The 25340-nt window shown below is 41.2% G+C and overlaps 3 protein-coding genes and 1 pseudogene across 3 annotated transcripts; 2 read left to right on the forward strand and 2 right to left on the reverse strand.

Annotated features, from left to right (window-relative positions):
* Positions 1-622: 622 nt before the first annotated feature.
* On the forward strand, positions 623-11151 carry LOC141298218 (cadherin-related family member 1a). Its single transcript, XM_073828730.1, has 17 exons — positions 623-761; positions 1231-1326; positions 1875-2020; positions 2130-2180; positions 2408-2497; positions 2580-2666; positions 4115-4231; positions 4433-4576; positions 5357-5435; positions 5552-5652; positions 5753-5956; positions 6462-6614; positions 6708-6872; positions 7015-7082; positions 8458-8686; positions 8934-9188; positions 9526-11151. Exons 1-17 carry the CDS (start codon positions 701-703, stop codon positions 10114-10116), a joined length of 2637 nt encoding a protein of 878 aa, XP_073684831.1. The 5' UTR covers positions 623-700; the 3' UTR covers positions 10117-11151.
* Positions 11152-11299: 148 nt separating this feature from the next.
* LOC141298219 (leucine-rich repeat, immunoglobulin-like domain and transmembrane domain-containing protein 2) lies at positions 11300-13862 on the reverse strand (annotated as a pseudogene).
* A 199-nt stretch (positions 13863-14061) lies between these two features.
* Positions 14062-17540, reverse strand: lrit1b (leucine-rich repeat, immunoglobulin-like and transmembrane domains 1b). Its single transcript, XM_073828508.1, has 4 exons — positions 17277-17540; positions 16346-16806; positions 15939-16244; positions 14062-15696 (listed from the first exon to the last, which is right to left on the reverse strand). The coding sequence occupies exons 1-4, from the start codon at positions 17423-17425 to the stop codon at positions 14621-14623; spliced, it is 1992 nt and encodes a 663-aa protein (XP_073684609.1). The 5' UTR covers positions 17426-17540; the 3' UTR covers positions 14062-14620.
* A 1457-nt stretch (positions 17541-18997) lies between these two features.
* Positions 18998-22130, forward strand: rgrb (retinal G protein coupled receptor b). The gene is made up of 7 exons (XM_073828597.1): positions 18998-19210; positions 19722-19878; positions 20164-20285; positions 20496-20655; positions 20915-21032; positions 21406-21519; positions 21613-22130. Exons 1-7 carry the CDS (start codon positions 19135-19137, stop codon positions 21739-21741), a joined length of 876 nt encoding a protein of 291 aa, XP_073684698.1. The 5' UTR covers positions 18998-19134; the 3' UTR covers positions 21742-22130.
* Positions 22131-25340: the final 3210 nt, after the last annotated feature.

The raw sequence follows: 25340 nt of genomic DNA on the forward strand, positions 1-25340 counted from the left end.
CTGGAAGAGGAAAACTGTACAGGTCATATCTTGATTGTTCATTTTCTCATACACTTGCTCAAATGAGAAGGAAGTCAATTTGTGGTGTGTGTTCACTCGATAATGTGTGAAATGTGTGACGCAAAAACCCTGATGTACGTCACATTCACCCCTTAAAATAGGTCCGTGACAGATGTGCTTTATCAGGAACTGATGCAAATTTAGACTTTATAGGAAAACCATGGATATATTGTAGGTTCAATCATTCCATTTCATCTGGTTCTGAAGTTACAGAACAAACTGTCTGAATCTACATAACCTCTGACTCTATGTGCAGATTACAGCAGGAGTTATGGAGTCTGGTGTTTGAATGATAAACTTGCATATTTTATTTTGAAAATGGAAAAAAAGCCACAGTGTTCAAAACTCCTTAATGAACATACTAACCTGATATTCTCTCTCAGATGAGCCTTTGTTTGAGTTCTCACCTTATTCCTGTGTGTGTGTGTGTGTGTGTGTGTGTGTGTGTGTGTGTGTTTGTGGGTCGGTGGTGTTGTTCTGGGTCTGGGTTTGAGTCATGAGCTGCAGTGGGTTGAGTCACAGGATTACTGAAGCTGCTCATCTCTTGCGCTCAGACGTGTTTAAAGACGTCTTCAGACGAGCAGCAGCTGCAACACTCTCCATATGATCCTTCAGTCTCTTTACACTTTTCCTACACAGGATGAAGAGTATAAGGAAGAAACAGATTTGGATTCTTCTCATCTCACTGTGCATGTCTACGGGTGAGTAACTGGGTGTTTTACTGGTTAGACACAAACCTGTAGTCTTTGTGTAATCAGCTTCAAACTGTGATTGTCTCAATAATCCTGTAAGTACAATGGAAGGACTGAGCATGTGTTTGCAGGAAAGCAGAGCTGTGCTTTGGAAATGAGCTACTAATACACTTTTAAATTGAGTCATTAGAATTTGTGTTACAAGTATTGTTTTCTTTTTGAAACAGTTATCTAAAATCCAGTTAAACATTCATTTTTATTTACTGAGATAGAATTTCAGTTGATTTGGTCCAGATGATTTCTATGTCAGTGATTTCACTCAATGCTTTGTGTGACCAGCGAACAATGAAATCACAGCTTACACTTTATTTAGCACATTGTGTGACAACATCAGCATCTTTACTACTTTAATAATAATATGTTTGATGTGTATTTCCATGTCATTTGATGCTGAGTTTCTAGAATTTGTCTTTTTCAGGGACATCTGACTTTGCACCGTATTTCTATGATAACGGGGCTGGAAGCGGCAATGGAAACATGGCGTTATTCAGTATTGCTGAAGACACATCCATTGGTTAGCATTGACTTCTATGATAACATGCTGTCAGAGAGATTATATGACAACAGATAAAAGAACATCACATACTGTATGTACTTACTGTATAGAAGCACAGATTGAATGTGTCATATTGAACTGATCACAGAACAGATTCAATGAGCCAAATCACTCTGGTCATGCTGAATACTTATTTGTTGTTTGCAAAAATGTATTTGATGTTTATGCAATATTAAGCTAATTGTAATGCAGTATGAGTGACAGAGAACTGTTAACGGTGACTTTAGGGTTTGATTTTCTCTATAGTGACAAGCACATTATAATACTAGATAAATTGCTTAGACGTGTCTGTTTATGGTGTTTATGACCCTACTTGTTCGACATTTAACAAATATGATCATATTTGCCACTAAGACATTTTATCGTAGTAAATAATGTCTTTAACCTCTTTCAACATTCATCCCGTGGGACGTTTTGCATTGAGTTAAATTTGACAGGAATGCTACAGGGTTAGAATAATGTATATCTGCGTGGTTTGACTGTGATCAGGTGTCATTCTTCAACAGGGACTCATGTTTACACACTGAACGGCTCTGACCCCGAAGGGGAGGCGGTGACCTACGGCGTGACCTTTGATAAGGGCTCCAAAGAGTATTTCAGTGTCGAGCCCAAATCAGGAAACGTGACTCTCATCGAAACACTGGACAGAGAGGTGAGTGTAGATGGTATTAGAATGACACAATATGAGGACGTCATTCAGGAAAATACTAGCTGAAGTCAAATATCTCTGCATTAATAATTCACTTGTTTTGATTGTTAAGGTTCAGGATGAGATTGTTGCATTTGTGACCATCACAGATGGGAGAAATCAGGTGACAAAACATGACTACGTTTACAGTATTAATTCTTAAAGCTAAAGTGTGTCATTGTTTTATGTTCAGCCAGTGTGTGGTGAGTTTGACAGCTGATTTTATAAATGATAATTGTTCTTTAGTTATTATTTAGTCCCATAGTCATCTATTTATTATGTGTATTGTGTTGAATGTGTTTTATGGTGTAGTTTTTCAGGTCAGATTTGCTTTATATCTCGCTTGTCCAGGTTGTAGAAAATGTTCGAGTGTTTATAACAGATGCTAATGATGAAAAGCCAGAGTTTTTGAATCTGCCGCTCATAGTGGATGTCCCCGAGGTAAGAATCAAACGAACAGATAAGTGTCAGCATTGTTGTTGCAGATCTGAAGTAGTTATGCTGTCTGTGATCTGTGTTGAAGGACGCCGCTTCGGGCGACAGCATCTACAGAGTTCAGGCCGTCGACAGAGACCTGGGATCCGGAGGAAGTGTCACCTACTACCTGCAGGTGAGATAAAACAACTTCCTGTGGCATCACACTTTTAATAATGTAGTCACTTTCTCAGGGGAACAAGTTGAGGATGATAATCACAAAGGTTATTTGATGCTCAGTTTGTAGAGGACAGTCAGTCGTACCCCTCAGGAACGCTGCGGTCATGCACTCGTATCGCTGTGGCCGTCGAACAGATTGTGACACCAAAGTACCATCAGAAAATGTGCTGCTACTGGATTAAATTTCAATTACATTTAGGCAGGTTGAGGGCTTAGCCTGGCTTACCTCTGCACTCGGCCACATGTCGCATTTGTTAGCGCTCTGACGGCAGCCGCTCGACGCACCAGGCATCCGAGGTCATTTTGCCACATCAGACCGAGCGGAGCGTCCCGCCCTCGAGCGCAGGTTTCTCAGAGGAAAAAGTGAATGTCTGTAATTCTATTATTTTTTAACAACATTTTTCATAATTTCTGACTATACATTTCAGAGCTCACACTAATCGAAACTACAAAGAAAATTTGTACCAAATCCGATTTTCACACCACAGGACCATTTAAAATAGAAAGGGTGATCAGTGCTGCCATCTAAGAAAGCACTTCCACAAAAATTTGATCTAAAAGTCTTGATGTCTTAAAGAAAAGAATTTGTCCACTCTCTGTGTATTAGTAATCAGAGAGCAGAGTAAGTGGTGAATGTGTGTGCAGTCACCAGATCAGCAGGACTGACTGCAGTCCATCATCTACTTCATCAGTCTGATGTGTTCAGTTTCTCGCTCAGAACAGCTTCAGTGTCAGAGTACCAAAATTTCAGTAGTCAGCACCAATAGCAGTAAAATTCCATGGTTCTCGTTTGCAATTTTGGTACCATAGCAAAAATACATAATTGTTCTATTTCAATATTTTTATTGAACTATTTTATGATAAAATAATTAGTTTATTATTAATGCTATTAATTCTCGGAAGTAAAAAAACATAAATAACATTGTGAGTTAAGACGTTAAACTTTAAGTTCTTCACATACCACACACACAAACAGGGAAATGTATATTATATATTATACTCTATTTATTATATATTATACTATATTAAAAAAAATTATCAACACTGATCACCCTAATACCACACCATCTCATTTAAATCAGTCAAATTTACGCTATTCACCTGTTTTCACATAAATGAGTTTTACACCATAAGTTCATGCACTAGCAACAAATAATTATCATTACTAAATCTAAACAGTGCAGAAAGTGCATCAAAATTGAAATGTATGCTGCATACTTCATCCAACAAGTCATGATCGTACTGTTTCAGATCGATTCAGCGAGTGCCATTTGAGAGTTATATTAGATGACATTAGATGAAATCTTCATCATGTTGGCTTTGTGTTTGATTCTGGGTTTGAGAGATGCATTATATGTTTCAGGACATCTATGTTATGCTCATCAGTTGTCATTTCATTTGCAGTCGACGCCCAGCACTAAGTTCACCATCGATGGTCACAGCGGTGTTCTGCGCATCAGAGCCGGCGAATCGCTGGACTACGAGCTCTCCAGGACTCATTTTGTCACTGTGGTTGCAAAGGTGAACAACAGACTCAACCGTGTGAAATATCCTTTGTCCTCTGAGATAGATGGGGTTGTTGACTTTGATCTTTGTAAGGTATTTATGTTGTAAAAATGAAGTCCACATGAACTCCAAAGAAGAGAAGAATTTCCTCGTGATTTCTCATGTGGCTGTTTAATCAGTAAGTAGCAGAACATCAGTGCTGTATGTCTGTTTCAGGATGGAGGTGGTAAATATCATGGGAAATACCAGGTTATGACCTCCACAGCCATCATAACCATCAATGTCCTCGATACCCAGGATTCTCCTCCAGTGTTTATTGGTACTCCGTATTTTGGATTTGTCTATGAAGTCTCTGTACCAGTAAGTATGATGTTATTTCATATATAAAATCCTAAAAAAAAAAAAAAAAAAAAGAACTAAACATTCCAGCTCATGTACAACATTCATTGCGCTTGTGTTCAATTAGTTTGTCCAGAAATCTGCAGATACTTTCATTTAAGGATGTCACATTTAAAAAAATTTATTCTACTTATCTTAACTCATTCTAACTGCACTCTTAAAAATAAAGGTGCTTCACAATGCCATAGAAGAACCTTTTTTGTCTAAATGGTTCCATAAAGCAGTGGTTCTCAATCCTGGTCCTGGAGGACCCCTGCTCTGCACATTTTGCATGTCTCCCTTATTTAACACACCTGATTGAGATCTTTAGCTTGTTAGTTCAGTTAATGGATCTCTACTAATGAGCTGAAGATCTCAATCAGGAGTGTTAAATAAGGGAGACATGCAAAATGTGCAGAGCAGGGGTCCTCCAGGACCAGGATTGAGGACCACTGCCATAAAGAACCTTCAACATCTGAAGAACCTTTGTCTCACAAACGGTTCTTTGTGGAGAAGGTTCTTCAGATTATAAAGAGGTAAGAAAGAGATGGTTCTTTAAAGAACCTTTGAATGAATAGTTCTTTGTGGAAACAAAAATGGCTCTTCTATGGCATCGCTATGTAGAACCTTTTAAAGCACCTTTATTTTTAAGAGTGTGGTTAGTGACTCTAATATAACAATAAAATGATGTATTTGACTGTAGTAAATGAGGAAGCCTAATAACTGAGCTTTTATGACGATGTTTGTCTGTTGTGTGTGAAGGGTTCAGAGATATTCACTGTTTCTGCTAAAGACGGGGACCAGAACAACCCAAGTGCCATCCATTACTCCATTCTGAAAGGTGATATTAGGGTTTCAGAACTCGTTTTAATTTCTGACCCTCCAGAGTTAAACAGTCATTGTTTTACATATACTTCCATTAGTAATATCTCCTGTCTCCTCTTCTGTTCACAAAAGGCAGCGACGGCTTCTTCAGCATCGACAGCACGAGCGGCTGTATCAGCTTGACATCATTTCCTGTACAGCTGAGGAATGAGTTATACGAGTTAAAAATCAAGGTTGTCTATATTTATAATATGAATATCACTAAAGCTTGAGTAAGTATTTCTAATTAGCATCACGCATGACATCGTAAGACTTCTTTCATTTTAAATCAAGGCTTCAGAAGTTGGACCCGACAGTCGGTTTACTGACTACAGCCTGACCACAGTCTCTATTCGTGTGGTGGACCTTAACAACCATCCACCCACATTCTACGGCGAGAACGGTCAGCAGAGCCGCTTTGAGTTGACCATGTATGAGCATCCGCCAGAAGGAGAGATACTCCGCGGCCTGAAGATAACGGTCAACGACTCAGACCAGGTTTGTTTGACTGCATACACCGGGGTTAGCAATCAGAGCCAATAGAGAGAGGTGAATTTCATATAGATGAAACGAATGACATAAATCTACAATTTGTTGTTGAGTCCAAATCTATACATACTAATAGTGTGAGAATTAAAGTGCAAGTCAACAGAAGAGCAGTGCTGTATTTTGTTTGTGAATCACACACTTTTAGATCGTTTGGTTCAGTCGTAATGAGAGACTGAGTGGCTAACAGCTCACAGACTTTCAGTCCCTCACATTTCACACACTAACCACAAAAACGAGATGCACAAACTGCGAGATTCACGCACATTATGGCACAGTGTTTGAGGTGAAGGTTGTTAAGGTTTTTACCTGTCTTCTAGACTACTACAGTAAATAAACACTTTCAATCGAAGTAGCACTTTATTACATTTCTAAGGAGCTTCTTTTTTTGCCAATGCTTTAAGTGTTTTTCCTTATTAATGTTCCATATCTTATGAACTCTCCTGTTCTCATTCAGGGAGCAAATGCTAAATTCAGGCTGCTGTTGGTGGGACCCTCTCGAGTTCTCCGTGTGGTTCCACAGACGGTTCTCAATGAAGCCCAAGTCACCATCATTGTGGAAAACTCGACCGCCATCGACTATGAAAAATACCAGTTCTTAACATTTAAGGTCTGATCCTGATTCTTTATATTGTTCATACTGACGGTACGTTATCTTTCAGCTGAATGTTTTATCCTGAGACGCGAGCGTGGTGTTTTGCAGCTGTTGGCGGTGGAGATCGACACTCCCGAGCGCTTCAGTGCCACTGCGGATATCGTGATCAATCTTTTGGACACAAACGACAATATTCCCAAGTTCTCTTCTGAGTTTTACATCGCCAGGATCCCTGAAAATTCCCCAGGAGGCTCCAATGTCGTCTCAGTGACTGTGAGCAGCTTGAAATTATATTTAACAGTAAAGAATGAGAATGATAAACAAGTCAGGAATATTTGCTGCTTTGGGTCTAATACTGAATGGTTTGGTGCGTTCTGAGTCGTGTTAGGAGCACTGATGCATATCTGTTTTCTAGGCAACAGACCCCGATTCAGGGCTTTGGGGAGAAGTCAAATATTCCATCTACGGCTCTGGTGCTGATCTGTGAGTACAGACGTCAGTATTGAACAGTATTAGCTTTGAATAAGTGATTCTTCTACGGCTCTTATGCAATGCCATGTTCAGGGTTCCAACAACAGAGGTGTTCTGCCTTTACATCAAATTTTGTTCAGTCATCGTTTGGATTAAGCGTCAATTAATAATAGACATCAACAGTTTGAGATTTTGCAAGTAAAAGATATCTTAATAGGTAATTCAGCTTAAACAGAACGGGACCAAAGCTCTATGGGCCTCAATTGTAAAATGTTCTGCAGAAACCATTCTATATTTGATCTTATTTACGTGTGATTTATAGAATGGCCGGAAGTACAGAAAATGCACATACGTGTGTCTTTCAGATGTGAGATCTATGAATTGCAAATGATCTTGAACTTGCACGCAACTTTGTGGTTTCAGCTCTCTGCTTCGTAAAGGACTCTAATTAATGTCATTAACGTATAAAAGAATCATCGTAATCCTTTCATTTAGAACAGCGAGCTGCAAGAACAGCTTGCATTTTCAAAAACCTGCAGTACTCCGACAAGAGAAAGTGTGTACATCTGCTCTACGCCAAGCACTTTTCCACATCAAAGCCAATTTTTTTACAGATATGGGGATTTAGGCGTACGCACATTCTAAGATCAAATCTGAGCGTACGCACGTTTTATAAATGAGGCCCTATGACTGTGATTTTAACTGGATGGTGTGTGATGTTCTCACATGTTGCATTAGTTGTGTCAGTCATCTGCTTGAGTTTAGGGTTAGAGGTCAACTTCAGCAAAAGTGTCTGGAGGCTTCGCTTGTTTTTATAAGGCTGGTAGAGGACTAAAGGACACGCACAAACAGCTTACAGACAGACTCCAGTGAGGGAGCTGGCTAATCTTGTAATGGGATTGGAGAAGTAAAAATAGCGTCTCCACACCCGCTAGTGAGTCAGGGCCCAATTAGCGAGCGATTTGACAGCTGGAGGTAGAACGCATACGGGTAATGCAAAACCTGTAAATTTATGCCTTGATTCTTCCCCAATGCAGGAGGCAAATTATAATGGTGTGAAAAATAGCAGCTTTCTGGCTGACTGTTAATTTTCACATGCAGAGAGTCACACTGACGAGAATAAAGCAGCCGATTAAAATCCAGACTTGATGACAAGCTCTTATGATGGTTTTAATATCAGGCACACGCCCACGTGTTTATTTTGATCTTAAAATGACCAATGAACAGAGCGACTGTAATCCATCATTAAGATGCTGAAACCAGTGCAGGATTTATTTAGCTCAATTTATGGACACTTCTCAAAACAGAAGCATACGTTAAACAACATCTGTGACGTTAACTGCATTATTGTTCTGAATAAAATCTTGTGACTGCTCGTCTGTTTCAGGTTTCTCATTCACCCCACGTCCGGCATCATTTACACGCAGCCCTGGGCCTCTTTAGATGCTGAAGTGAAGTCAAAATATAATTTCTATGTAAAAGCTGAAGACACTGAGGGCAAATACAGCCTTGCAGAGGTTTTTGTCACTGTGCTTGATCAAAATGACCACCCACCAGAGTTCAACCAGAACTTCCAGGAGAGGACCATGATCATTGGCTCGCCGGTGAAGATAGAGGTTTGTGGGCTTCCAACAAAACTGTTATTTTGTGGATGGCCATCTGTCCTACGTCCCAGTAGATTAGACCAATAATCAAAAGCCAAATCTCGTATTAAGCCTGATGGCATGAACTCCCATGATCCCACAACCAGCATAAACTTCTGCATCTGTGAGCAATTTGACTGAACAATATTCTCACCGACGGTGACTGTGAATGAATTGAAACCACTTATATCATTTAAACCCGATTCCGGTTTGTTTTCAGGCTGTGGATGAGGATGCAGAGGAACCCAATAACCTCATCGAATATTCCATCATGAAAGCCGATCCAGACAACATCTTTGACATTAACACATTGACAGGAGAAATTAAGCTCAAACCGTACATCAAGTCTATGGAGATTGTGCAGAACATCACCAAACAGAAAGACTGCAAGTGGTCTGTGGTGGTTCAGGCTCGTGATCGAGGATCTCCGTCCTTCAGCACCACGGCTGTCGTGAAAATCGACATCACGGAGGCGGTGAGACGAGGCTCGCTTTGTAGAGAGTACCATGTTACTACCATGATAAATGTCCCAAAAACACAAGCATTTTGATTTTGATGTGAATTTCTTGGTATAAGAATATGGAGGTTATATACATCAAAGTAACAGTATTTCATAGTACATACACAGTGCTTTTCATCCATGTAGTATATGCCTTTAGTGTACATGAAGAAAAATTACAGTTCATTATGTACTAATTATTTACAACACTTATGTGTGTGTGTGTGTGTGTGTGTGTGTGTGTGTGTGTGTGTGTGTGTGTGTGTGTGTGTGTGTGTGTGTGTGTGTGTGTGTGTGCGTGTGTGTGTTTCAGAATCGGCTCAAAGGGCCCATGGCTGCTTTTCTAATGCAGAGCCGAGATAATCCAATGAAAGCTCTAGGCCTGACTGTTAGCATCATTACTGTAATGGTTTTGGGGACAGTTATGATCTCCACCATAATGTACTTTCGCAACACAAAGTCCAACAGGATCACGCCGGCACGTCGCATCATACGCAGAAGACCCAAAGAGCAGCGGCGCTGGACCTTCAGGCCGCGGTTCGGACACGACGACCAGAGCTTTGGAAAGTTGTCCATTGATGATGACAAGAGCGATAACCACAACGGAAACAACAACAGCTCCGGAGCCCATCCGCCTGCACCCAGCGCTCCGGTCTTACCGCCTCCACCTCCGGCCCACTCCGGTCCGAGCGAGCGTCTGCGGTCGGTGCCGACGGTGTCCGGGGCCCTGGCCTCCAGAAACGCCGGCCGCAGCTCCAGCTGGAGGACGAGCAAAAGAACAGATGGGGTCAAAAGATCTGGCCAAAACAAAGACGGCAGTGGCATCAGCTCCGCTCTAGTGTCTGAGCTTAAAATGAGAATAGAACAGAAAATGATTGAAGCAAATCAAGGCTATTATTACTGACACACTGACCTGTGTGAGTAACGACGCATCAGACACATCTGTTTTTGATGGACCGTTGGACATTTGATGTTATTACTAACAGCTCACTAAGGAAGACTGTTTTTTTCTTCTTGTGAACGTGTTTTTAAAGTGGACGTCTGGTTCACCTGAAGTGTTTTTGTTTTTCAACATGCCGTACACTAATTTAAGATCTGGCTTGTATTCTTACAAGAAGAAAATACCTTAATAATGCAAAGTAACTTGCCAATACTGGTCTATGCACATATTTTATGTGTTTATAAACAGAAAACAGCTAACGGATGCTGTTTATGTCAGTAATGTACACCTCAAGCTCTTCAGTCTTGCTGTGCTTCTTAAACCAGTTCACGCATGAGTTCAAGATCTGCAAAAGTGATGCAAAGTGCACTGTAATCTCATAATTAGCACCGCACTGCCATCTTTAGGTTGCATTCAATCTAGTCTAAACAATCTTATCACTGTTACAACATTTAGTAGACCTTAAAACAAACCTTTCTATTTTCAGCAGATTATGTGACTGTTGCATGTACAGTATGTCCTACTGTCTGACTGTATTTCTTCTTTGAACAGCTTTTGCCTTGAGGATATTTAGCAAAAGTCTACAGACTGTATGGACATCAGACTCTCATTTGTAGTTATTGCTGTCAAACCTTTTTTTTATTATTGTTTTGTAAAGACAGTTTTTCACTGATATTTTGAAAGTTGTTTAATTTTCATGTACATTTTCTGAGAGAGCAGATGAACATGCGTGTGCTATTTGCTGTAGGACATATCCGAATGTCGAATGTGTTTATCATGTATCATCATATCAAGTCTGTGCTATAAATGAATTTAGAAATAAAACATTTTTAAAGTGTTATCTAAAAAAGGACAAGAGACTGATGTCACTGTCCTGCTATTATTATGTTTACATTCATTAATTTCATTTTATTTCAATGTTTTGTCTTTAATATTTCACATCTCATTTACAATTATTAAAAGAAAATTCACTTGACAATAAAAAAAATAATGAATCCCTCTAAGCTTTAATGTTTGACATTTTACAAACTATGTACATACAAAAAAACACGTGTAATCAGTGTTTGCTTCTGTTCAGTCCACAAAGAATCACAATCTGTCTCTGACGCTTATGTTCATATGTGCTCTAGTATAACCGAGCGTTGCTGTTTCCTTTCTGTGTTTTATCCTCTGATCTCCTCATCGTCTTCACGTCACCAGAGTTTCCACACAGCCCTTCATCATCGGCTGCCTGCAGACTATCAAACGTCTCCTGTCTCTCGCGGCGCATCTTCTGTCTGTCGTAGAGCCGCGTGCAGGGCTCCAAGCAGTGTGTTCTGGTGTCGCTCATGCAAACACACATCCCAGCAGCACAGTTAGACACATAACACACACAGCGACAATAATGTGTTTGAGTATGGCTCTCTGCTCCAGCCGGTTCACATCGCTGCCGTCATAAACACGACGCACTGGTTCTTCGCTGTCACACACACTTTATATTTTGTAAGTGTGAGCAGGTCATTGACAGAGAAGCGGCTGGTTCCTGGGGCCTCATTTATAAAGACTTGCGTAGAAACCATCCTTGATTTTATCTAAGAACTTTTCTGATTTGATCGTAAGAGCGATTCAGAGAAACAAACGTACCACGAAATCCATGCGTACGCCAGTCATTCGGTTATAAATCACAAATGATCGTGGAATTGTGTGCAGCTGAATGTTCCGCCGTCGAAACGCCGCTGCTTAATTAATTAACATTTAAAATGAGCTCATTCCTAAAGCAGAAACTCTGTGACAATGGCAAGTAAAAAGGAGCGCAAGAAATCAAATTATAGTGAGGTTGAACTATCTGCAATACCAGGCATTACCACAAGGAAACGGTCGTACGCCAAGCTGGAATCTGACGTGGAGATAAGTACTTTTCCACGTCAAAGACGGTTTTTATAAATCTGTACTTTGACGTGGATTTGATCGTACGAACACTCTAAGATCAAATCAGTGCGTAAGAAAGTTTTATAAATGAGGCCCCTGGACTCATGTGAACGGCTTCTTTCTTGGGTTCATCATAACGGCCGAAATAAACCGTGAACCGTTTCTGCAGGTTTCTCTGTCAGTGCAAACCACTCGACGGTGATGCCACAGATGATCTGCTTGGCTATGCGTATATGAATGTGCATGTTTTCATCAACTGATGCCAGCGGTAAGCGGGAGAGTGGAGTTATGGGATAGAAGAACATCAAGCCGGACACTGACAGACGAGTTACAGATGAAGTTGTTGGCGGTGCAGGTGTAAACGTCTCGATTGGCCACACAAACAGCTGGAATCATCAGCGCAGAGATCATGGTGTCGTCATTCACTGCAGTCTGAGAAACTGAAAGAATAAGAAAGTGATTAAACACTAAAAACAGTAGTTTGAAAAACTAAATATGAATCAAACGGGCTACTAATTGACAAAGCTATCAAATGGATGAGCGTTAGGCCAAAGTGCTTACCTGTAAAAGCTCTAATACATTCGAGACCGTATCTCCAGCGCTTCAGGTCTGGATTTCACCAAGCACCTCAGGGCGACTTCTGTCCCGACAGAGAAGGTGATGTTAGTTTGAGGACTGGACGTTTCTGGCTTCATGCATGCCTTCAGCTCCACCTCATGAAAGAACTTTCCTGCTCTGGATTCCGGCGCTGAACATCTCTTATACGAGTTCATCAGGATTATCGATGGACTGATCGTGTTGATGAATTCAGTAAAACCTTTGAGTCTGCAGTCACAAAGCCATCAATTTTCATGCAGTGCTAGCACGACTTCAGCCCGTTTCCATTTGAGACCTGTTTTTTGTGACTAGATGCCGGGCCAGTTGAGAAAGACCTCTCTGGATACGACGGTGAGATGAATGAAGGATAAATCTATGTAGGTTAGTCTGGGCAAGTGATGCAGAGCATATTCTGGAAAGCGCATCTATTCGGTTGTGTTTCAGGTCCAAAATGTCAAGGTTCGGCATGTCCCAAAACGCAGTCCATGGTATGGAACGTAATTGGTTGTCCTGTATGCGCAATTCTGTCAAGCTGTGCAGTCCCTCTTGGCTTCTAACATCCATGAGTGTTATACTGTTAAAATTTAGCCATGGGACTGTAGAGAATGGCGCTTGTGGGTTTTCCGTTATCTGTGATCTTTCGATACAGATTTTTGTGAAATTCTCAGGAATGTTTTGTGGGATCCTTCCTAAGGGAAGCTCCGTACGTAGCAAAGACATGTACACTGGCAGGAAAGTCATACCATCTTGGTCTGTGTTCACAGGAAAACATCAATACACACTTTTGAAAAGATAAACTGAACTAGAGACCGAGTTACTGAGTTAGTGATTCTACCAGCCTAAACCAATGTCAAGACCATGCATCTCTTCAAAGGATCGACTCACCTGCCGAAGGGCTCGTCTGTACAGGAGCATCCGGTCAGACACATCGATCCCTCAGAACTGAGCTGCCGACAGAAGAAGAGTGCAGACAGCGCCATAGCCATAGTCTTCTGAAGACGACTTGAGGTGCAGTTTATCCGTGGTCCTGGTTAAGTTAAGCTCATTACATTTAATGACGCAGTTGGTCAGAGAGTAATTGATGCTTCGACACAACGCTATACTGTTTTCACAGACGCTGTTCAGCAGTAAACAATGTGCGTGATCAAATTAAATGTCGTATTTTGGGATCTTAGACATATAAAATGTCAAGTATGTATTTTCACAGTGCTGCTCCAGGCCACAGTAACCGGAGACAGGGGCGGGTCCGAATGACTGATGACGGTTCACTGGTTCAGTGGGGTAAATCCTATTATCCTTAATGCTCAAACTTCATCGGAGGTTTCTAAATATTGCTTCGAACATTCAGACAAACTATGAATAGCACAGCTATTTATCACTATATAAACCAAGAGGAAACATTCAGAAAACCATATAAAAATGATTTTATTCAATCATATTTTTAAACATATGTTTAGCAAGTACAGACATCAACATATTCCTGATATGACAGATTAAAAGCACAGGTTAAAATGGAAAACAGTTGCCCCAGTGCACTGTGACAAGAGAACAGTATAAAGAAAGGAAAAATTATTAAGCACATACACCACTAACCTCCCTTTTTGCAACATGTCCTGATGGTCCAAACAGGAAATCTCAACTTTATACAGATGGGTATTATGTGTTGTACACAGACATTTTATTGCAGAATATACATAACAAATGAATCAATGACAAACATATCATTGGAAAAGTGCGTGACAAAAATAAAAAGACATTTTTTCACTCTTGTGTGATAGTTTTCCCTTTTTGAACACAACTTTCTCTAAGGTGGTTTGTACCCTTTCTGGGGTGAAAAAGGACAAAGCCGATATGTACTTAAGCTTTCGAACACATTTAAAGTGTTCTTCTGGCCCATGCCAAGAGTGCGCTAGGCACAAAGAGTCGTCTGAAACAGGGTGAGACCGGCCCTGTCGTCGGTCTGTCAGCAGAAGTACTCGTTGGGTTGGCCCTCGGTTCTGGCCGTGGCCTCTGAGTCCACGCTAGAGCGGGCCGACAGCAGGCGGTTGGACTCATCCGGGTTGAGTCTGGTGAGATATTCCCCCTCCAACCCTTTGGCTTTGGTGCCTGGGGACAGAGTTTCAAACGTCACGTACGAATCTTGCATGTCTTTGGACTTCCTGCCCATCAGTTTCTGCAGCCTCCTCTTTAGCGCCCCGCAGCAGACGATGAGAGTCAGAGGAACCGCAATGACGCAGGCGACCGTGATCACCACCACGTTGATGAGCTTCTGTGTGCCGCTGGCGCTGGCCGCCTCATCCGTGGAGAAAATCACACACTGCTCTTTCTTGGGGATGAGTCCTTTCACACAGACACACGCTATGTACTTGGTTTTGGGCACGAGGCCCTCGATCGTGACGCGGTTCTGGCCCGGGCCTACGTTAATGCGACGCATGTCCCGCTCCCCGAAGACGGCGTACAGAACGCTGAAGGACGTGGTGTTGGTGGCGGTGGGCGCGCGCCAGTTCAGCGATACCGTGTGGTCCGTGTCACCGATCACTTTGACCGACCGAACCACTCTGCGCTCTGGGCCCTGCTGTAGAGACGACGCGTTAGCCTCGAGGTTACTCAAGACGTCTTTCTGAAGCTCCCCGATGCCGCTGTCCGTTTCTGTGGCGGCTGGAGGTGGCGCTGTGGTTTTTGCTTTTGAAACATTATCAGAAATGCTGTAGCTTTCGATCTGGATGGACGACGTGACTTTGGGTCGGTTTAGGGGCTCGATAATGGGCACGGCGGCTGACGTGGCGGGCGGCACGTATCTGGCGATGAGTTTCTCTTGATACGCCGCTCGACCGAATCCACCGTTCTTCTTTCCGTGACTTCTCTTGGCGACCGCTTCGTCGATTTGCCACGTATCAGAAATGACAAGTGAAATAATGGCATCGGCACTCCCGACGAAGTTCGTGGCTCTGCAAACGTATTTTCCAGAATCTCTGTACGAAACAGCAGGAACACTGAGAATGGACCAGATGATGCCCTCTTTAGAGACTTCCTGTTGAACTACAAGATCAAACAAAAACACTCACTTTAATATTAGTTCTGAAGTTTTGCATCTAACTGTTCAGTACAGTTGCACATTACAGTGAATTTCGCCTGTACGCTTGCACATTGGCTGCACTAATACACAAGCAACAGATTCTATTTATTTAGCAGACATGTTAACCATGCCTTGATGCTGGGTTAATTTAACAGAAGCAATTAACCAAGGGAGACACAAGATGAGATTAAAATGTCAGACGTACCTGTGCCGTTCATGGGCTTGCCGTCGGCTCGGTACCAGGACAGCTCCGGGATGGGCACTCCGATGGTCCCGCAGCGCAGAAGGACGTTGTTGCCGATGGAGCTGCGGACCCTCGCGACGGCCGTGTGAACCCGGGGAACCTGACACTTGCGGAGTTCCGTATCAGAGAAGAGGACTCCCGACAGACTCTCCGGTTCGGCACAGCGCAGACCCGTATCGATGAACGCCACAGAGGAAGAAGGGTATTTCTGGAACTGCACCAAATCAAAGAGGCGACAGTCACACTGCCAGGGATTGTCATGGAGACCTGCGAAAGAACAGTCGCTTCCGTCAACGTTTTTTCATTTGTCAACGACTTAGACTTTACAACTGAACTAAAATGGTTCAAGTGCAGAAACAAAAACTCACCCAATATCATTTTGGAATTCTCTATATCCTGAGGAGGTTTCGGAGAGAACCATGAAGTAAGAACCTCCGCTGGAACGGTGGCCAGACTGTTGCTGGACAGATCCAGATAGGTGAGGTTTTTGATGTAAATGGTTGCTTCAGCTGGGATGCTGCTGATTTTATTGTTGTGCAAATCCAGAAGCCGAAGGTTAGGCATGTCCATCAAACATTCCCACGGAAAGGAAGTGAGAACGTTCCCATCTATCCGTAATTCATCCAAGGCGTAAAGTCCACGGAAACCGTCCACGCTGAGGGAGGAAAGCGAGTTGAAGGATATCCAGAGGTACTCCAGGCTACTGAGGTAATGAAAGGATTCGCTGGCGACGCGGCTGATGGCGGTTTTCTCGATGCGGAGTTTGGAAGTGTCAGACGGAAAGTTGTTTGGGATGATGGTGAGGTCTGGGTCGTTACACAGGACGCTCCTATAAAAACACATCGCACGGGTCAGGAGCAGTCTCCTTTCATCGAGATATTTCATTAGGCCAGTCACGTCATCACAATCAAACACAAGGAACAATTTTCCACTTTGAAATGAATAAACATTTCTATAATATAATGCTGAGGCACATTATATTTTGACTACCTTTTATTTCTGATTTTACTTTTATTGTGTATTATTATTATCATTATCATTACTGTGTGTGTGTGTGTGTGTGTGTGTGTGTGTGTGTGTGTGTGTGTGTGTGTGTGTGTGTGTACGTACGTATGCTAGAGGCCTAAAAAATCGCAACTAACAAGAAGAGCAGATTAAAAAGCACACACACGTTAATCCAATGACTAAATAAAGAGCAGAGACAATCTGGCATTTCGATATATTGCAGACAACGGTCCATAGGAGATTCTTTTACAGGATGGTTCAGTTCAGTAAAAGAAAGTCCAGGTGAAATCTTACCTCGACTTGGAGCCGTCGCTCAGTTTGTGGTAGAAGCAGTTGCATTGAGCAGGACAGGTGCCGCAAAGCAACGGAAGGCAGCACAGCACCAGCCCAAAAGCCCAAAACACACGGCCACACGCAAAAGCCCAAAAGCCCAAAACACACATCTTCTAAGCTAACGTTTCTAGCTACTGTCCGGATGTTTTTGAGACTGTTAATCACGCAGCACACGCAGCATCTCTGTGTCGCTCTCAAGCACTTTCTGCTCGCTCTGCTCTGAATCCCCAGATAAAAAGGATAGAGCAGATTAGAGGAAGGACTTGGGGTATTTTCATTTACACGATTATTCCTTCCTGGAAGCCCATAGGCTGTGTGGATGTCTTTTGTATATATACAGAACAGACATTTCTTTTTTTGATTGGAGGGTTAATTTTAGACCTGGGATTGGACAACAGTTTGTGAATTCACAGCATCTTATTGGTGAATGGCTTAGTTTTACTTGATTTTTACCAGACATACCAAGTCAATCATACTGTATTTTTTTTGTAATGGAAATGGAAAATCCGGTTATTCTGTACATCGGTGTTGTTAGTTTGACCTTTGACTCCATACATTGAAACTGCAATTGATTCAATGATAAGCACAAGCAGGAGTTTTCACATTTGGCATATATATATATATATAGGCATTATCGTCCGTTTGGTCTTCAATGTGTGTAAGATTAAAGCCAATATGCAGATGGCGATACTTGAACATATTAAAAGCATAGCGTGTGTGAATTTAGAACACCTGATGGCAGTATAGAGCAAAAAAATCCTCATTTCAGCCAATACAGACATTTGCGTGTGTATTTGTTCACAATTTATTTTGCGGTTAGTAAACACATATTGTATGACACATATAGATCATATTACTTTTACTTTTTGTCCTGTGTGAAAACAAAGGAAATGAAGACCAGAGTTCATAATGTTCACACCAATCATCGTTGTGAATCTATAAATAAACTCACTTATGTAAACAGTTCAGAGTATAGACAGCTAGTTTCGGGTTTCTCAGGCTCATTCAATACTGTACATTTTAACGTGTTCATTTAATAGAAGCAACTGAAGAAACAACAAGCGAATGATCCTGAGGAAAAAGCAAACGCTGCTCTGAAATGTTTTGTTCTGCGAGTGTCAGCTAAAAGAATTTACAGGGAGATTACTGTGAACACATGAAGTGTGTATTATTTCCCAATGGAATTAACATCTGAAACCTGAGAACAAAGAATTCGTTTCCTAATTGCAAGCTTTTGCACTCGAACACACTGTAGTCGGATCAGCACATTATTCCTCAAACAGTTACTCTGTTGCTGCTTCTATTAAAGTTGCTACAGTTTCATTGTAAAATGCACCTCAGAGTTTAGAAAACTAATCGGTTCTCAAGTATATCATCTTAAAAGGTGTGTTATAAGAACAACATATTAATAAAATGTAATAAAATTAATATCTTTTAAGAAGAACTACTATTTTTATGATGGACTCAAACATTTAATTTACAAGTACTGGGAATTATGGATGGGCAGTGGAACTGCAAATGAAGCATTATATTTGATGGTTGTTTAAGCGTGTAGATTAGGGTTAGGGTTGTTTTTAAGCATTAGTAAAGATAAAGAGTCGTATGGAGGAATGTGAGATTCGTGTCTCTTAATGCGCAGTTCAGGCGCAGGACTGAGGCGAATGAGCGCAGCGGATCTGATTTCACAAACTTCTGCAGTATTAAAACATTCTTTCGAGGATTTTAGAGGCTTTAAATCTCACACGCGTTTCCACAAGAAAATAAATAGACATATAAAGTCTCGCATTGTAACGGTCAGCAGTGAGAAATATCTTGGGAGATGGCTTCATACACGTTACCGGAGGGATTCAGTGATTTTGACATGTTCGCCTTCGGCTCCGCGCTGCTGGTTGGCGGTGAGTGAAGCTGATCAATCAATCAATCAATCAATCAATCATCAATGCTGGGTAGTTCTTCATCATTCAATGTATTGGCTAACATAACTGCATAATGCAGCCCAGGATCGCCTGTCTGCAACAGATATCATTATGTCTGATTGATTAGTAAAGGCTGATATATCGATTAATAATTCTGCTCTTGTTGATCGATAAACTCCTATTCTTGTGCTAGTTGATTGTTGTTGTTGTTATAGAGTTCACAAAACCTGTACATAGTTTTTAACAAATCATTGAAAGCAAAGCTTTTTAAATAAACAAGCTTAGTTTATGAATTAGAATTTTTTTTCAAGAAAACATAGTCAATATAATGATGGTACAGTGATGGCATCTGCTTGGTGGTACTTCCTTATTAGTGTGGACTTGGTAATTCTTCTAACAGCATTATATATGATTTTGTTCATGCTTTCTGTATGCGCTGCACAGTATTAAAAATTCTGCACAGTCTGAATATCTGAATATTTTCTTCTAGGTCTTCTCGGTTTCTTCCTTAACTTTATCTCGGTCATGGCGTTCCTCAGAATCCGGGAGATGCAAACGCCCAATAACTTCTTCGTCTTTAACCTGGCTGTGGCAGATCTGAGCCTCAACATTAATGGTTTAGTGGCTGCTTACGCCAGTTACTTGAGGTGAGACTGACCTGCTGAACCCTCAGCTGCATCTTTCCAAATTGAACACTTACTACTGAAATTTAAAAAATCACAAATTCCAAAATGGTTGAAATGTGTGAAAAGCTGTGCCACAAATAAACAAAAATAAAGTATTTTTCAGATTTCACTATTTCTCACACAGCTATGAGTTTTGTTATTGCACACAGAGAATTTGACTTTAGTAAGAAAATGAGAAATATCACGTGTGTATAAATACTCAAACACCTGTGTGTATTATTTTCTGAACTCTTTGACCTCTGGAAGATACTGGCCGTTCGGGTCGGAGGGCTGTCAGATTCACGCTTTTCAGGGAATGGTGTCGATTCTCGCCGCCATCAGTTTTCTCGCTGCCATTGCTTGGGACAGATATCATCAGTACTGTACTAGTGAGTACAAACAGAGAACATCTGCCATCCATGCTTTATGATCCTTCAGTGTTGACACACAAGATGTTAATGGTGCCCTAGTTTCTGTAAGGCTTGCATTCAGTTTGTCAGCAGACTTTTTAGGGTTTGGTGGGTTTTATGACCATTTTTAATACAGCTTTGCTGCACCGACTTTAAATCGGTAGATGAGTTAGTCGTGCTTGTTTCCAGAGCAGAAGATGTTTTGGAGCACGTCTGTGACCATGAGCTCCATCATCTGGATTCTGGCCGTGTTCTGGGCGGCTCTGCCGCTGCCGGCCATCGGCTGGGGCGTCTTTGACTTTGAGCCGATGAAAACCTGCTGTACGCTCGACTACACGCTGGGAGACCGGTACGTCCATCTCGCACATGAGACCGTGAGCACGCGAACAGACTCTAGCTTCTTTGTTTCGTAACTTAAATCAAAACGCAACAATGCCAGTTTAAAAACAACAGCACATTACTGATCAGAAATCCTGATAAGAAAAATATTGACAAACGATTCTGTCTGTTTGTCCTGCCCAGAAATGACTGCTGGTCATTTTGAATATTGTGATGTAAATTTGCACTCTAGAGTAATGTGATGTTTTCTCCTCTGCTGTCTTCTACAGGAATTACATCACCTACATGCTGTCCATCACTGTACTGTATTTAGCTTTTCCTGTGATCATTTTGCAGTCGTCCTACAATTCCATCTATGCGTATTTCAAAAAGACGCACCACTTTAAGGTACTTGCAACATATCTTCATTTGCACGAAATTTGTTGTTGCCTAATATGATTTCACTTTGCATTTTTCATTAAGTTTTTAGGTTTTTTTGTATTTTAGATTTATTTGGTATTTATGTGTACAGTGTATAATTGCTGTCCCCTATGCTGTTGTGATTTTCAGTTATCGTGTTTTAATGACCAAATTATAATCAGTGACCAAAGACGCATTTTGTGCAGCAATTTCAGCTAAACCAAGTCTTGCACTAGAAGGCAACATAAGCATCAGATTTTTGGTTTAGTTTTTTTGTGATGGTGTAGATAAAAGCCTGATTTGAGCAGACAGTGAGTACATTGGTCTTGTGTGTCAGCGGTTCTTCCTCTCTGTCCTGCAGTTTAACACAGGTTTGCCCCTGAAAGCGCTGTTGTTCTGCTGGGGTCCGTATGTCCTGATGTGCACGTACGCCTGCTTTGAGAACGTCAGCCTCGTTTCACCAAAGCTCCGAATGGTAAGAAAAGAAATCTTTCATTAGCTTGATAAATCATGGTGGTCTCAGGTTATAATTCAGAATCTCAGTATGGTCTGATTGTATATCCTCTAGGTCCTCCCGGTGCTCGCTAAGACGTCTCCCATCTTCCACGCCGTCCTGTACGCGTTCGGTAACGAGTTCTACCGCGGAGGAATCTGGCAGTTCCTCACTGGCCAGAAATCTGCAGACAAAAAGAAATAGGAAAGGTGTTCAGCCACGTGATGCTGATGAGAGTTTACAGATGATGTGACTGTATATGTTCACTGTATTTGTCAAATCAGTGCTGTTTAGAGATATTTGTACAGATTGTCACCTGATGATTATTGAAGACTGACACATGAAGCCGTATTTTAGTATCCTGGAGTGTAAGAGGTGACTTGCACAGTTCATTCAGGACACAATAATTTAACAGTTTCATTGTTCTTGCCTTATTGTTGCTGTTGACCAATGCATCAGAATCCAGTATTCATCTGTAAATCTATAAAGTAAGAGGATTTTTTTTAACCAAAAACTTGAAACCAGTGAATGAACCACTAATAACAAAAGGGCCTTTCACTGTTAATCCACAGAATAAACCATGAGGCACAAGACAGTTTGTCACGGGTTCTTTAGGGGCTCAGAAGGGGACCGATGAAGGCGAATGAACTCCACTGTTGGCATCATGAATTGAATCGCAGATGTTCATCTCATTCTTCATCGGTTTATCTGGTTTCCTTCTCAAACTTCTATTTAAATCCTTGTTCACGTATTACAGGATCGCTGTGTTGCTCAGGCGTACATTGACAATCACAGATCTTCTCAGTCTGCAGCTCAGATCTCGAACCGGTGGTGGCTAATCAACTTGCACATTTAGGATTAGAAATTCTCCAGGGTTTTGTAATCATCAGTAATTCCTCTGCACAAGGAGCTGCTCTCATATCAGTAGATTTGGGTTTGTGACGTGTGTTGAAGACCAAAGCGGATCAGGAGAGCATTACTGCAGCCGGTCACGAGTGACTCTCGGAACTAGCGACCCACGGCCGCCGCGAGGACCGGACTCTGATATTGCTCTGTCCCTGAAAATCACACTAGAGAAGAGCTATAGAGGAAAGTCTGTTCATTCATTCATTCTTTCATTTACTCTGAGCTTTATTCCCTTTTAATGTCCTACTGCCTCCTTGTGGCAAAAAAGTATGAGATCTTTTCTAACGCGTTTTAGAAGAGCAGACACAGCTAATTTGGGATAAAGTATAAATTCATGGCAATGCTATCTATTTTTCCAGAAAGTTGCTCTTATAGCTCTTCAAACTTTTAATGGGTTTCAAAGGATTTTAACAATGACTGGTCAACACTGAATTTCAAGAAGTGCACAGATGAAATACCACTTTGAGGATCAGTATTAGTAGAGCGGCAGAACACACACACACACACACACACACACATAAACACACACACACACACACACACACACACATAAACACACACACACACACACACACACACATAAACACACACACACACACACACACATAAACACACACACACACACACACACACACACACACACACACACACACACACATAAACACACACACACACACACATAAACACACACACACACACACACGTAAACACACACACACACACATAAACACACACACACACACACACACATAAACACACACACACACACACACACACACACATAAACACACACACACACACACACACATAAACACACACACACATAAACACACACACACACACACACACACACACACACACACATAAACACACACACACACACACATAAACACACACACACACACACACGTAAACACACACACACACACATAAACACACACACACACACACACATATACACACACACACACACGTAAACACACACACACACACACACACACACACACACACATAAACACACACACACATAAACACACACACACACACACACACATAAACACACACACACACACACACACACACACACACATAAACACACACACACACACACACACACACACACACACACATATACACACACACATATACACACACACACACGTAAACACACACACACTGCTCCACATCACTGCAGTTACAGCAGGATGCTATCTACGGTCTCTAAGGTGCCATTGACCACATAAGCAGGATTAACTTCTTGACTCTTCTCAGAAACAGCCTTTTAAATAGACAGGAAGGGCAGAAACACTACAGAGAAACTTCCTCATGCTCTTGAAGCTCTGGATTAGATCACAATGCTGAAGATTTTCCTTGAAGATGGTTCACAAAGCAGATTTACGTCTCAGATTTCTTAATATGATTCTCTACCATATTGCACATACATTTATCTAATCAATGTCTTATGATTAAATGATGTTCTCATGAGATCTACCATCAGTGGAGAAAACAGGTCGCTGTAAAGTAATGTAAGATGTGAGAATAATGTATTAATCCAATTTATGAAACAAATAAGCAACATCTGTCTACGTCCAGTTAGTGTTATTTGGGTAAATGTTACATAATGCATATTACATGCTAATACAACAAAGGATTTTAGTTACTGGGAATGAAAGGTTTGGTTTGACCCAAAATTAGAGACTCTGTTTAAATAACAATCCTGACTTTGCAAAAAGACCATTTATACCTTACTGTGGGTCAACAGATAACAAAATCACTCCATTCTACATAAAACATTTTTGCATATAGTCTTAATTATTTACAGATGTACAGAAAATTAGCAGGAGTGTTTCATGGTATCTAAGGACAAAGATCAGACTGTTGAATCATTAACTCTCTGTGGTCTCTGCTATATAAAATATACTGAGAGAAAAAACTGTTTCAGCGAATGACATTCATACAAAACAAAAGTGTTGAGTCACTATAGAGGTCTTTATACTGCCCATAAAATATATATATTACATTGTGGTTATACACTAATACAAGCAATACATATGGGCATGATTATTCTTCCAATCCAAATGAAAATTTTGTGTAAAACCATTTATTTCTACATTCACAACTCTAGAGATACTTAAATATGTATATCACTCCTGTGTCATTTTTCAGCTTCTTTTTATCATCCGCTTTATTTCAGAGTTAAGTCTGAGTTTGTTGAGCCAAAAACAACTCAAATACAACTTGTGAACTCCATTATTGTTGTTACTGAACTCCGAAAAATAACATATTATTTTTTCACGACTCTGCGGTAAACATATCGATCAGTGTTGAAATCGGACAGAAAGGGCACTTCAGCGTCGGACAAACACAAACCAAATCTGAGAATCAGACTTCAGTCATCTGCTTATTTAGTGGCAGTAGCCGCCATCTTGCGGCCAAACCGGGCATTGCACCGGCTGTGGTGAACTACTCTACATATTTGGGTAAGTTACCATAAAAAAAATTGTTCGAGTAGTTTTTAGTTTTGGGAACTACTAAGCAGCTTCTTCACACCGCCATTAGCGATATGTAATATAGCTGTCATATTACAGACTAGTTCAAGACTCAAATATCAGTTTTTAACCTGATATGATGGGTGTACAGAAATACACAATGAAAGCGCTATACAAATGCATCATTCATTCATTCATACAACAATATATAAATAGTATTGAAATAGTATTTTAAATACATCAAATACATGTATTTGAAATACTGCCCATGATCACTGCCTCACTCTCATCTGTCGCCATCAGCAGCAAAAACAGCTGCGATCAGACCGTGTGTGCATCAGTCGTCCAGCAGAGGGCAGTGTCGCGCCGCTGAAGAGCGGATTCGGACGCGCGCGTGAAACTGTGCTT

Source organism: Garra rufa, chromosome 22 (genome assembly GCF_049309525.1).
Source record: "Garra rufa chromosome 22, GarRuf1.0, whole genome shotgun sequence".
NCBI lineage: Eukaryota > Metazoa > Chordata > Actinopteri > Cypriniformes > Cyprinidae > Garra > Garra rufa.

Bases quoted from the DNA above. Each gene is read 5' to 3' on its own strand.
- LOC141298218 (XM_073828730.1), top strand. From the start codon at position 701: ATGAAGAGTATAAGGAAGAAACAGATTTGGATTCTTCTCATCTCACTG. The intron at 2,181-2,407 runs GTGACAAAACAT...TCGCTTGTCCAG, and splicing joins TCACAGATGGGAGAAATCAG to GTTGTAGAAAATGTTCGAGT. The intron at 9,189-9,525 runs GTGAGACGAGGC...TGTGTGTTTCAG, and splicing joins AAATCGACATCACGGAGGCG to AATCGGCTCAAAGGGCCCAT.
- lrit1b (XM_073828508.1), bottom strand. From the start codon at position 17,425: ATGTGTGTTTTGGGCTTTTGGGCTTTTGCGTGTGGCCGTGTGTTTTGG. The intron at 16,807-17,276 runs GTAAGATTTCAC...GTGTTTTTATAG, and splicing joins AGCGACGGCTCCAAGTCGAG to GAGCGTCCTGTGTAACGACC. The intron at 15,697-15,938 runs GTACGTCTGACA...TTGATCTTGTAG, and splicing joins CAAGCCCATGAACGGCACAG to TTCAACAGGAAGTCTCTAAA.
- rgrb (XM_073828597.1), top strand. From the start codon at position 19,135: ATGGCTTCATACACGTTACCGGAGGGATTCAGTGATTTTGACATGTTC. The intron at 19,211-19,721 runs GTGAGTGAAGCT...ATTTTCTTCTAG, and splicing joins CTCCGCGCTGCTGGTTGGCG to GTCTTCTCGGTTTCTTCCTT. The intron at 21,033-21,405 runs GTACTTGCAACA...TCTGTCCTGCAG, and splicing joins AAAAGACGCACCACTTTAAG to TTTAACACAGGTTTGCCCCT.